General features: G+C 27.0%; 1 protein-coding gene across 2 annotated transcripts; it reads right to left on the reverse strand.

Moving 5' to 3' along the window:
* Window positions 1-305: 305 nt before the first annotated feature.
* Window positions 306-2,704, reverse strand: LOC127082479 (serine carboxypeptidase-like 42). Of its 2 annotated transcripts, none has more exons than XM_051022715.1 (10): window positions 2,426-2,704; window positions 2,170-2,277; window positions 1,982-2,074; window positions 1,803-1,895; window positions 1,609-1,697; window positions 1,243-1,521; window positions 1,020-1,153; window positions 835-927; window positions 620-737; window positions 306-508 (listed from the first exon to the last, which is right to left on the reverse strand). In XM_051022715.1, exons 1-10 carry the CDS (start codon window positions 2,676-2,678, stop codon window positions 341-343), a joined length of 1,428 nt encoding a protein of 475 aa, XP_050878672.1. In that variant the 5' UTR covers window positions 2,679-2,704; the 3' UTR covers window positions 306-340. The 2 variants fall into 2 exon arrangements, with proteins under 2 accessions (XP_050878672.1, XP_050878673.1); XM_051022716.1 differs by having other exon boundaries at window positions 1,020-1,072; window positions 1,237-1,521.
* Window positions 2,705-14,667: the final 11,963 nt, after the last annotated feature.

Below are 14,667 nucleotides of genomic sequence, written 5' to 3' on the forward strand. Positions count from 1 at the left end.
AATTTCATTATTTCCCTCCAATTTGCTAATGAAGTATAAAGAAACAAACAATCATTTTTTTAATTAGGTTACAAAATCTTCAAATTTATTAAGTAGAATCTTCTATTTATTAAGTAGAATCTTCTATTTCCATATATTATTAAGTAGAATCTTCTATTTCCATATATTATTAACAATATCCAAAATTTATTAAAATAAAAAGGAATAATATAGAAAATAAGAAAATCTGAATTAGAGATAGATATCTATATATTACATGCACAATGAATCACTCACAGCACGAAACATTGACAATCTCCCCACTCAAATTTTGAATACTGTAATGAACTCGTTATATCATTCATTCATCAATTGAAGGTCTAGTAGTGTTTGGCAATCTCCTGCCACTTATAAAGGATTGAAAAAGATGCAATGCTCTTGAAGGTTGTGCATATGGTACCATGTGTCCAGCTCCTCTTACAGTCGCAAATGTTAACAATTCTCCATACTCAGTTACCCAACCTCCAACCTACATATAAATTCATTTGAGTCAATAAAATTATAAAACTATATTCAAATCATTTTTCAATATGCATAAAATTAAATGGTCAATTATTAATAAAAATATACATTTATTTACCTGTCTATTGTGAAACCAAACCCTATATGGATCAGTAATCTTGAATTTTAGGTCATCAGCTAGTTCACGAATTAGTGTGCGACTACCTAGTAATGGTACCACTGAATCTTGGTCTCCACTGTCACAATATATAATTTAACACATAAATTCTTATTACAAAAAATGTACTTAGAATACATGATAACATATGAATTTCATTTGTTAAATTTAATTACCTGTAAATCCATATTGGAATATGGTTTTGAACTATCCGTTTCAAACTCGGAAGCATGTCAATATTAGGATCAGATAGACTATAATTTAAAACACTACAATAAAGAAAAAACGTGTATGAGATAATCAACATATAAGATAATGAATTCTAAATTTCTAATATATATTATAATTTATTTGAACTTACTCACTACACATGGACCATGAATATGGCAAATTTGTACGGTTAGCATGAAGAGCCTTTTGAACTTCTGGGAGATTAAGGTAAATATCATTTTCATAGCCCATACAAACATCTACACTTAAACTTATTTTAGTAGCCTACAATAATGAAATAACCAAATTAATTAACTAATAAAAACTATCATCACAAAATCATAGTAACATAGTTAACAAGAGGAAACTTGTACCATCTTTTTCATTTTGAGTTCTTGTTGAACTATGGATGGATAACAAACATCAAGAATCACATCATAGTTGTTTATATACTCGCCCACAATTTTATTAGCGTCATTTATAGCCTTATTGCATGATTTGGATAAATTATGAGGATTTGCGTAAATATAATCATCAAAATCACAATCATGCGTAAGAGCAAGACTAATTTCATCAGAAATCATTCCGTGTGACCAAAAATATTCATATGTTGCTTGTGCATCACGATCCAATTTCAGAAGTGGATTTCCAATCTAACAAACTCAAGAAAAAAAATAAGATTAATTTATTTAATGAGTAAATTAATAAATTAAATATGTCACATAAAATGATATTTTTACCGCGAGTCCTTTTATATTGAATTTGAAACCAGATGAATGATGAACATTATAATCAAGAATAGCATTAGCTAGCTGGGGTATGTAATGTCCTGAATAATAACATCATTATAAATGTTATTATGTTAGTAAGAAATAATTTTTTAAAATTTTATTACATCAAAAAAATTGAGATATGGTTTATAGTTTTGTTGGACCTGCATAGCTTTCTCCAGTCAGAAACAATTTTCTGGATTTATAGGAAGGGAATTTCTCGTACCATTTCAGCAAGAACAAAACCATGTCATTGGCTGCCAAAAACAAAATTAAAAAACTATGTTCATGCTTAGTATAATATATAACTTTTTCTTTTGCATGGATAATAAGTATATAATACCTGTAGCATCATCACCAATGGTATAATCAGAAGATGTATTTGAGTATGACCAACCAACTCCAGCAGGAGATTCCACAAACAGAAGATTTGAAACTATAAAAATAATAAACACAAACACATATATCATGAATCAATATACACTCAAATTATTCTCCAATATAAAAACACATACTCATTCATATAAATACCTTTATTCCAAGACTTTGAATTCCTTCTTAAACCACGTCCATTAACCTTAGGATAAAATGGTCCTAATTCAGTAAAAGCACCTCCTCCAATGGAAGAACATCCCGGACCTAAAAAAATATGTGTTTAAATAGCACTTCTCAATAATAAATAGTAATAATTTATATAGCAAAAACACATCTGCATGTGTGTCTGTGTTCGTGTCAATATGATAATCGAAGTGGCAGTATTACATTTATAATAGTAATTGATTATCACCTCCATTGAGCCAAAGGGTGAGAGGCTTTTTGTGAGGGTGATGATCAGCCTCAACAAAATAGTAGAAGAGACTCCTCCCATGTTTGAGATCAATATCAACATAGCCAGCATATTGACTAAATTTAACCTTGGGTTGCCCTGGTAACCTCTCAACCAAATCTTCAATAGGGTATCCTTCTACCCTAAAAGTAGTGCCCAATAAGCATACATAACCCAGAGCAATCAATACACCAACAAACCACCACTTTCCCATTCTTAATTCCCTTACAAACAAGCACACTCTCTATCTATATTCCTTGAGATAAATGAGTATTAATATTGCATAAATAATATATATATTTTCCAGGATAGGATAGTAATGGTAATAACAATGAGTAAAAGAGTATTTTGAAAACTATTTTATATTCAAATTGGAAATTGGAAAGTTTTTTTTAAGATAAAATTTTTAAGATATTTGAATTTAGTTGAGTACTTGTACTCTATACATAAATTTCATTTAACATTTAGCAGAGAGTATGCATGAATGAATGATCGGAATACAGGCTGTATATAAATAGGCAATATTTAGAAATACTGGAGCATATACTATATATGTATTCATGATACCATTTTTGTTAAAACACAATTGTGAATAGATATATTTAACATATATACCACTACTAAAACATTTCCATAATTTCCAAAAAAAGAAAAAGAGAATAGACCATAACATCCGCTACCAATATAATTAATTCATTCTGAAACAATAAAAAATCAAAGCAAAACCGAACACATAAAAATCCTCGTAAAACTATTGTTTGTTTGTTAGATAATTATATTGGTAGCATCGCCTAAACTCCTACCGACGGTTGAAATTAAAAATAAAAAAGAATGTTGGATTCTTTTGTGCTATGTCATTTAAATTACCTGATTTTAGAAAAATCAAATATTTATCAGTGCAAATGATAGATGGTGGTTGATTACTAAGATACAGGAAATCAAAATTGATAAATTGAATTAATTTGGATTTAGATGATAAAAATGAATCAAAACAGCTCATTAAATTATCATAATTTATTAAAAATTCTTTAAGAAGACTAGAATCAAATCAACTGTATAATTCATACATTATCTATCTATTAATATATTTTTAATAAACTAATATCTATTCAATCCTTATATAAATATAAATTAAAATTATATATATTTTAATTAATAATTATATATTTTTGACACAATTAATAAAAAAATAGTTTAATTAATAATTACATTTTGAAAATACATTTTAATTGAAATATAATTTGAAGGGTAAATACTATTTCATGGTAAAAAAAATAGTTTATTTAAATTAATTTTAAACTTATTTATAAGAAAAAATAAAAACAAAAAAGACGAGAATAAATCTCAACCATTATTATCACCACCATCGCGTGGTTCCTATTAAAAAGAAAATTAAATTTATAATAAATTAAAAGCTATTTTCTAAAATAATAATGATATATGCATATTCTTCTTCAAAATTATTTCACAATAAATAGTATTACTCTTTCTTAATAGTAAATTAATAATGAGATATTTTTTATCAGTAAACTAATAAAAATCAATCGGGGTATTCGATTCAGTTTGACCCGATGATATTTTCATCTGTTTGATTTGGTTTAATTATTATTGTCTTTTAAAAATGGAATCAAACTAAACTAACTGATTTGATTCGGTTTGATTTGGTTGGTCGATTCACAATATTTTATGCGATTTTTTTCGAATAATATATTTCATGTTCTACTTTTCAAAAAGTTACAAGTTGTTCTTAATTCATATGAAATATTGACATAATTTTCATTACACCATGAAATATGTTCATTATCGGATACAAAAGTTGACACTTGACACATGAGAAGGTTAGGAAGGAATTTGAAAGCATACCAAATAAAACGCAACAATAAAAACAAAAAATTTCAATACATATAAGTTAACATGTTTCACACCTAAAACTCATATCAAAATTATTTTGTAATAACACTAGGAGGAAATTGTTGAAGAAGAAAAAATAAAAAAGGGGAAAAAATAGATGAAAATTAATGAAGAGAACTTGAACACAAATAAGACAATTATAACTTATAATAATGACCGGGGCGAGATAAACAGTTGTTGAAAGGAAGTGCAAATAAAGATGAAGAGGAGTTTGACCGATACAAAATGTGAGCTTAATAATGTGCTAAATAAAATATTAAGTACATATTTAGAGTCATCGATTCAACTGTTCCTAAAAACTAAAATCGAGAATTTAACCAAACCACCTCGATTTTTATTGGTTTGTTTCATTTTTTAAACTGATCAAAAAATAATTGATTTTTTTTCAATTTGATTTGGTTTAAATTGTCGATTTAATCGAATTTTTTAACTGCTTACACCCCTAAAAATCAATTGATGCTCCGCAGACTCTTATTAAATTTTTTAAATATAATTTTCTGATTATTTTTTTCAAGTTTTCTTTTAATATTTTCAAAATAATTTGAATAATCTAATATAGGCTTAAATATGTCCGTCATTTTTGAAAGTTGATTTTTTTAAAACTAGTAAAGGACCCGTGCGTTCGCACGGGTCGCGCAAGTGCAATAATTTATTTTAAAAAAATTAAAATATAATATATTTTTTGTTTATATATATATATATATATATATATATATATATATATATATATATATATATATATATATATATATATATATATATATATATATATATATATATATATATATATATATATATATATATATATATATGATTGGATCAACGTAGACAAATTTATTGCATAAGAGTTTTTTTTTAATGTAATGGATGTTAAATGATCAATAAATGGGTTCAAAAAATTTCCACAAATAACTTTTTTCAGTTTGGGACATAATAAAGTAAAACATTATTAATTTATAGTAATATAATTTGCTTAATTTTTTTGTATACTATATTAAGGAAATAATCAAAAAATATAATACAAAAATATTTTTACAATTTATTGATATATTGATATATAATAAACATTCCATTGTTAATGTTATGAATAAACATTTCATTTATCATTGAGATTTTGGACATAAGAAATAAAAATATATTTATTTAGTAATGGATGAAATTTTTCAATCTGTTACTAATTTGAGGTATAAAAGCGCAAATATTAACCTTCATAATAAATGATTATTTAACCAAAATACATAAACCATGTAAAAGAAATACCAGAACCTCATTTGTTTTAAAATATAGTAATGAATACTACCAAATGTTGAAATTAATTGCAATTGATACAGTAAGGTTTAATGCAACAAAAGATATTGAAACAAAAAGTTCACAATTTTAGTTAAAATTGTGAGAAATAAGTCCAGCAACAAAAATGATTTAACTTCGTACAATTCTTTGGTCCTTAAAAAACTGGGTTTATACAAAACCTGCCCGCAACCTTTTAGGAAGTGATGATTCAAAACCTGCCCGCAACCTTAAAAAACTACAATAATAACTAATTTGATTTCAGGATATTGATTTCATTTTGGAATGATAAGATTGCAACAACAATAAAATAACGGTAATATTTTTTAGTAGTATAAATAGGTAATTTATTTTATCACATTTTTCACTCACATCTAGTCTAAATTTGACCAATTTATTTTATTTAATTTTAATTTTTTTGTGTACACATTTCATTTGAAAATGAACCTCAATCAACATAACACATGCTCCAATTTTATGCAAAATGATGGAAGTCCTCTTTGTATCCCAAATCAACAAAACACCCCATATTTTGGAAATCCACCTCTTATTCCAAATCCACACCATAATTCAAGATTTCAAAATTCTCTTTTTATCCCAAATCCATAAAATAATTCACCCATTGGAAATTACTCATATCATACATCACCTTACCCAATGAAAAACTCTCTTTTAATGTATTTTGATATATTTGAATCAATTTTTTAATTATATTTTATATAATATATAGTGGGATTTAGTGGGGCCCATTTTCTTAGCCCACTTTAATTATTTACAATCATTTTCTTGTACAACTAAATGTATAAAGAATTGATATTCTTATTGATTTATTACAAATCATGCATAACATTAATTATCTTACGGCTGAATTATTTTAATACTCCACTGACCTAGCCATTGTCAGATATAAAATGAATTATAATAATACAATATTTATCATAGAAAATTATTATGTTAACAAATGAAGATACTTACTGCGGAAGTTTCCAAATTTTCTTTGTTAGGGACCAACTTTGCATATTCAGTTTTAGACTGATTCTGCACATTGAAACATCGAATATTTATTATACTTGTTAAATGTTTAAATAATACATGAATTAAGTGAATATTATACGTCTTCTACTATGTAGTCATTTTCAATCTCTTTAACAAAGGCTTCATCATCACAAAGCTTCCAAACAGACGCTTGGGAAAACGTTGGTTGCACCTTAACTCTAAAAGCCATTTTCTTATTCAACAGCATTTCAAGCTCATCAGGATAAACCATTGGATCATCTTCTCCATTCTAATGGAAAAATAAAATATTAACCATGAGTGATAATCTGAACTTTACAACTCGATAAACTATTAACATTTTAACTTATGTATAACAATGTACCTCTACCATAGAGTTATGCATAAATTCAGCAGTCATTCCAAGTATAGCAGCACATTCGGAATCCCAGAATACAAATCGATATTTTGATTCACCATTGCTAACATATATCTCAATCTTGTACCTATAGTATTTTAAACGAAGAAAATAATATGATTAATAACAAATCCATTACCAAATTTAGTTGCAATTCATCTAGATTATATGTACCTTGGTATAGGTTGTTCGACTTTTTGCCCACATGAACATTCATAAGCTTTTTCAGGATTAGGTGTCTTCGAAGAACACCTTGTGCAGCCATAATAAAACCATCCATACTTTGAGACAGCAAATTTCAATGTGGTTGATACAGTAACACATAAAGTTTCCTAAAAGCAAATAAAAAATGATATTAATTTCAAAAAGCAAACAATATAATTGTAATAGTAAAGATAAATTCGGCTCTATAGTATTCAACTTACATGTTTGATTTTGCAGAACTGACTTAAGGACATACATTTCGCATTATGAACAAACCTTTTTACTGGCGAATACTGAGAACCACCAGACCAATTAGAAAGAGATTTTGCAGATTGAGTAGGCTTCTCCTTCTGTTCATTAGTAGGCAACCTATAGAAATAAGATTGTTTTTGAAATTAAAAATTATGTATAATAATCTGAATATAAATAAATAAATAAAATCCATACTTAGACATAAAATCTTGAATTTCAGGGATGTCTTCATTTATCAACAATTTGGAACCACTCCATGCATTTGACACTGTAAATTGTATAATTAATATAAAAATTATTGAACGTATAATGAAAAATACAAATCAGCTATGTATTTATAAAGTCTGATAGTGTAATACCTTGGTCATCTTTTACCATTGCATGAGTGAGCAGAATTACAATAGCTCCATTGTTTTTAGGATCATTGTAGTAAGCCAAAAATTTTGATCCATAGATTTCCCATAAATTGCAATTTATGCAATTACCCCTATTTTGCAATATAAATAAACAATATTATATGATGGGATTCAGTGATGCAAAATATATAAATTTATCAAACACATAAGTTATGAAAACAATGCGCATTACTTCAAATCTTTCAGCACAATAGAAACAACAACTTTCTTCCCCGGAGTGTTGGATTGGATATGGTTTATCTCACTAACAGCACCAATAATATCTACATTAAAGTAAGGTTCATTATTGAATGTGTTTGCAAATATATAAGTTATATAAGTTATAATAGAATTTAAATTACCTTCCAGTCTATCGGTTTTGCATTTGCCTTGAAGTATCTCACCAAAATCTTTAAAGAAATATCCTTTAGGTGAAATATTTTGAAGTTCGATTGTCTTCATTGTGGTACCACCAAGAAACACAATTTTTTTTGAATGATCACATACCTTCCACTGAAAATCATTGTTATAGACACTGTCATTGTTTATAATGTAGGTCATATTCTCCTTAATGACCTCTTTCCATTTCAGTAAATGGTCATGACGAATAAGGACCTGAATCCGATCACCCTAACAAAATGAAAATAATCTTCTTTTTATATGTTATACAAAAAAGCATTTTGTTGTAATTACTAACTATCATACAAAAATCTATACTTAAAAAAAGAAAAGCAATTTACCAAGGAATCCATAACAATCATTTCCAAATGTTCAATACCCTTATTATTCACAACACTCCAAACATCCATTATTTGAACAGCAAGACGCCAAGTTTCTTTTGAGTCATTGATGTCTTTCACAGAATCAACCTTTCTACTCATTTTCACTGGAAAAAAATTCAAAAATTAATGTAACTGCAAATTTAGATGACTATAAAATTACAAACCTAATAACCTGGAAAAAAAAAGAGTATATAAATTTGATAGAGGTGTGTGGCAAAATGCTGAAAAGGATCCAACCTTTGATGTTACACATATATAACATCGTTTTGATTGTATAATTATATGTTATTAAATCATAACTTTAAATTAAATATAACTATTTAATATAGTTGATTAATATTAATTGAGTAATTTAATATTATTGTTAATTTACCTACCAATTAATTATTATTATTGTTATTATTATTATTGATATTTACCCGCCATATATGATAAGAATATTTTTAAAATTTAAATAGTATATTTATTATTTGATTTGATTTGATTTAATTGAGATCCAAACTCTATAAATTAAAATCGGTTACTTATTATGAACAATAATATAGGGTCATTCCAATGTCAATCTATTATTAATTGAATTTTACATAGATGTAATTTTGCAATAACACGCTGGCATATTGAATCTTATACCGTTGTTATCTTTGCACTAACATATTTTATCCTTTCAACAGAATAATTATAGAAATACGTACATTCTGTATACCGAATTATAATAAAAATGCATTAAAATCAAAAGCAATAAAACTGTTTACAGTAAATAAAAATATAGTCTAATTTCTTCATGATCATAAATATTTAAAGAAAAATTCATTGAAATAAAAAATCAATAATAAATCAAAAGTTGAAATAAATGCTAATGACACAACATATATTTAAAATTTTATTTGATATATTTTTATATAATAAGTAAATTAGTAATAAGTAAATGAATAATCAAATAGAATAGAATTTTAAGATGTTATTCTATATTTTTATTTACTGTAAACAGTTTTATTGCTTTTGATTTTAATACATTTTTATTATAATTCGGTATACAGAATGTACGTATTTACTATAATTATTCTGTTGAAAGGATAAAATATGTTAGTGCAAAGATAACAGCGGTATAAGATTCAATATGCCAGCGTGTTATTGCAAAATTACATCTATGTAAAATTCAATTAATAATAGATTGACATTGGAATGACCCTATATTATTGTTCATAATAAGTAACTGATTTTAATTTATAGAGTTTGGATCTCAATTAAATCAAATCAAATCAAATAATAAATATACTATTTAAATTTTAAAAATATTCTTATCATATATGACGGGTAAATATCAATAATAATAATAACAATAATAATAATTAATTGGTAGGTAAATTAACAATAATATTAAATTACTCAATTAATATTAATCAACTATATTAAATAGTTATTTTTAATTTTAAAGTTATAATTTAATAACATATAATTATACAATTAAATATTCATTTTGTGATTTAAAGAAAATCAAGTAACGATAATATTTGGCAAAAAACTACAATAATAACTAATTTGATTTCAGAATATTGATTTCATTTTGGAATGATAAGATTGCAACAACAATAAAATAACAGTAATATTTTTTAGTAGTATAAATAGAGTTTAGTACGAAATTACTTATAGGAACATGAAAGTAGCTGTATTATGGATTGTAATGAGGGTAATTAAGTAATTATGGTGGTAATTAACTTTTATATATTAAAAGTAGATAATCCTTTAATGTTAAGAAGTTTTTATAGTTGTACATGACGTTTTTCAGTTAAAAAGTTCTATGTGGTTAACGTAAGTGACGTGACACCAATGACACAAAATCATAAGTCACAATAAGAAAATGTAAGATTAGCTATCAGAATTTTACAACAAAGTAATTTCATAACTAATTTCAATTTAAAAGACAATAATATAATTGAATTACAAATAATCAACCAACTATTCACGAAAACAGTTACATATACTATTTATCTATTTTTTATTTAACGAGAGGTTAGACATATCATTTTTTTCCGAATAAAAAAGGTTATACATTTTTGTATTGAAAAATGTTATGTATACCAATTATATTTTATATACATAAATAAAATATAATAATTTCAAATAAAAATATATTTTCTATCTATTTTTTGGTGTTCACTCTCAGATATTATATTTCATCATATTTATCTCATTCTTCGTCTCCAACCAACTTGTACGCCTCCATCTCCTATGTCCATCGTCTTTCTCTAACTCCGATTGACCTCGTTGTCTTCTGTAAAGTCTCGCGTTTTCATCCAAGACATGACTCAGAAATTATTAAAAATACTTACTTAAAATAAAATAAAATCCATTGAAATTAACCAAACTCAACGACAATTCAAATTCATCAGCGAAAAATCACCGTGTTTCCAATACATACAATGAAAATAGATAAATTACTTAAAATCTAATACAGTCAATTTGTAAACCACTGAAATGTTTTTATTTGAAACTCACTCTTCCCCACAATCTTGCGACAATCAAACATCAATCAATCTTGAAACTCCACACTTGTAGCTAAAATGTTGTTGTAAGGGTCAATTTTCTTTAACCACATCTTTGTCAAAAATAAACTAAACAAGAGTTAAAAATTAGAAAAATATAAATACACATATAATGTCCAAGAGAATTGAATAAAAGAAACACCCACCAAGTCTTTAATATCGAAACTGTAACCATAAAATAGAGTGCACATAAAGTGATTAGCTCAAGATTAACAACCATAACGACCACAAAGAGATATATGCAAACTATGCATGCTCTTAAATCTAAATGATCCGGATATAAACCGCCACAAAGACAATCACACATAGATCTTTGCCCACCACTAAGACAATCACACAAGATATTTACCCGTCACTAGGGTGAAGGTGGAAAAATACACAAGAAATGGGGAATTGAATTGTATATACTAAAAATTGATTTCACTTTTGAATCAACGCGTTCAGATTCTGAACAATGTTCAGACTCTGATATAGAGTAAACACAGTTGCGGAAATATAAAGTTCAAAAGTAAATGCAAGAAACACACAAACATTATCCTAATTCCTCTCCTCAACTGAGAGTAGTCCAAACTCCTTGCCTCAACAAGAGCTTTTCACTATAACCAAACTGATCACAAACGCTTAAGTCACTGCTCAAGACTTCCTGGTCAAACACCCCCGAATGAGACTTTCTTGCTTAAGCCCCTGCTCAATACTTTCTACTTAAACCCTCTAGTTCAAGACTTACTTGCTTAATCTACCTAGAATGAGACTTCCTGCTTAAATCCTCTAGTTCAAGACTTCTTTACTTAAGCACACAGGCAAGAGACTTCTTCTACTTTAAATAAATTGTTTAAAAGACAAAATAACTACCATACTTTGATACACAATTAGAAGTATAAAAGTTGTGCAACAGTCACAAAGGTTTTTAACCTTTCTAAGATTTCTAAGATAAATCTATGATAAGAAATCTTAAGATGTTATGATATAACAGTTACAATAATAGGTCAGAGTTATGCTAAGATCTCTCTATATGTTGTGATGTTGTAACCTTCCTTTGAGTCTTCAACTTCCTTTTATAGAGATAGAAAAAAAGTCAATGAAGGTTTGAATAACAACAAACTTACTGAAGAAGTATGCTAAGAGAGACGTTGGAGAGTTGCTTATGGTTTAAAGCTTTATCCATTGAATAATAACATTGATGTCATTATCTTTCACCGTACTAGGCATCTACCGAAAGGTAGAACGATTTGAAGACGTCATATCCCTTTTTCTTGAGCCTTGTAAAGCTAAAATCTTATTTGACTTTGTCTAAAAATCTGGGGCTTTGATTAGACAAGACTTCTTTGAATCAGTGTACGGATCAACTGCTCTCCACACCTTCAGAGTCTGAGTTATCATCAAAAGCTAGGTCATGATGCCAGAGTCTGATGCCTTCAGAGGCGACGAACTAGTTAAAATTCTGATCAATCAGAATCAAACTTTAAATTACTTCTCCATATATGCTAACAATCAGGATTAGTTTTATGCTTTTGTTCTTGCACACTTAAACAAAATATTAGCAAACCCTTTTGTTCTTTAAATACTCTGTTATCATCAAAACCTTTTAGAGGCTTGAAGAAATCTTGTTCCAACAATCTCCCTTTTATATGATGATAAATAAATGTATTTAAGAACAATGGTTTATGCTTTAATTAACAGAGTTCAACATCAGAGGCTGAGGTTTGTAAGCTCCCCCTAAGTTAGATAATCCATTAAGGTGAGGTTTGTAAGTTCCTTCTAAGTCTGATAGTCCATTAAGATGATACTTATAAGCTCCTCTTAACTCCTTATCTATGTTAATTTAATCCTATAAATTCAATTAATAAAGTCTAATATAAGGGTCTGAGGTTTGTAAGCCCCCCCTGAGTTTGACATACCTTAGGTTGAGGTTTGTAAGTTTTTCCTTTAGTCTTGAGAGTTGATTAAGGTAAGGTGCCATATCCCAATTTTGACCCTGGATCGCTGAATCAATGCATTCTTCAAATCATTAACATCATATGCATATCATAACATGCATAATGTCCAAATTGTCAGTCAGAATAATTTCTCGAATTTACAGACAGATCGGTCAAACTGAATGTCAATTGTGTGTAAAATTAGTGGACGAAAAATTTTAAAATCGAGCTTGCAGACGTCAATTATATTAATCTACGTTTCACATAGTTTAACCCGGCGTACTCGTTTTATTTTTTTACTTGTTTTAGTCGCATTTTGATCAGTCTGGGCATTTTAACCGGTAAAAATTTATTTCAAAATTAAATCAAACAGTGTATATATCCGAGAATTTTATTTTACGCTGATCATTTTGGTGCAGTCAATTTATTTTTTCGGGCATTTTTGCGCCCGACTTTTTTTTATTTAGAGACTTTTATTTTTGCATTTTTTTTAGAGTGTCTAGAAAAATTAAATAGAATTATTGGTGTTTTTATTATATTTTTATTTTAATTATTTTTTAATATTTAATTTTATTTAGTTTTAGTTAATACTATTTAATTTTGTTTCTAAAATGAGCATCAAGGGCATTTGTGGATTTTTAAAATTATTAAAAACCCTAAAATAATATATATATATATATATATATATATATATATATATATATATATATATATATATATATATATATATATATATATATGTATATATATATATATATATATAGTAGTGATGCTTATAGGTAAAAGGACGGATCCGTTTTTGCAACACACGACGCCTCTATCGTTTGCTTCAAAACTCAATTTTAAAATCTGAAAAACAAAAAATGCACGGTACAGATTATGGAGGTACGGATTGTGGAACTGGTACAATGATCCATTATTTTTTAAAATGTTACATGATTACGTTTTAATTTCTTTTTCATGTGCTAGCTTCAATTCCTTTTTCATATACTTACTTCAATTTTAGTTATATGGTAGTGCTGAGTTATATATATATATATATATATATATATATATATATATATATATATATATATATATTATATATATATATATATAATATATATATATATATATATATATTGGGTTGCTAAAATTTTATTTTTACTTTTATTATGCTATTTGGATCGGATCATGTCGATACGCTATTTGCATGCATGTGTGTATGGTGCGTGACATTTGTGTTAGTTCGATTCGGTTGCGATGATCGCATTCTTGCATTAGCTATATTGTTAGTTTTTTTAACACGTTTTATTTCATTTTTGCTTTGTGTTTCTTTTTGATAAATTTATATCCGCACGATTTTGATCCATATTGTGATGATCACGTTAAGTGTAGCAAGCTAATGGTTGACTTTTATTGGTTTATGTGCGGTTCTATATTTGTTTATTGTTGTATTTCGATTTTACACGCGTCTGATGGTTTAGCATAGCGACAAACCATATTTTGTGTGCTTATTAATT

Source organism: Lathyrus oleraceus, chromosome 5 (assembly GCF_024323335.1).
Source record: "Lathyrus oleraceus cultivar Zhongwan6 chromosome 5, CAAS_Psat_ZW6_1.0, whole genome shotgun sequence".
Lineage (NCBI taxonomy): Eukaryota > Viridiplantae > Streptophyta > Magnoliopsida > Fabales > Fabaceae > Lathyrus > Lathyrus oleraceus.

What these genes read in the sequence shown, in the direction of transcription:
- LOC127082479 (XM_051022715.1), bottom strand. Translation starts at nt 2,678, where the DNA reads ATGGGAAAGTGGTGGTTTGTTGGTGTATTGATTGCTCTGGGTTATGTA. An exon ending in GACTGGAGAAAGCTATGCAG is followed by an intron (nt 1,698 to 1,802) that starts GTCCAACAAAAC and finishes GTTATTATTCAG; the next exon opens with GACATTACATACCCCAGCTA. An exon ending in TTTGGTTTCACAATAGACAG is followed by an intron (nt 509 to 619) that starts GTAAATAAATGT and finishes ATTTATATGTAG; the next exon opens with GTTGGAGGTTGGGTAACTGA.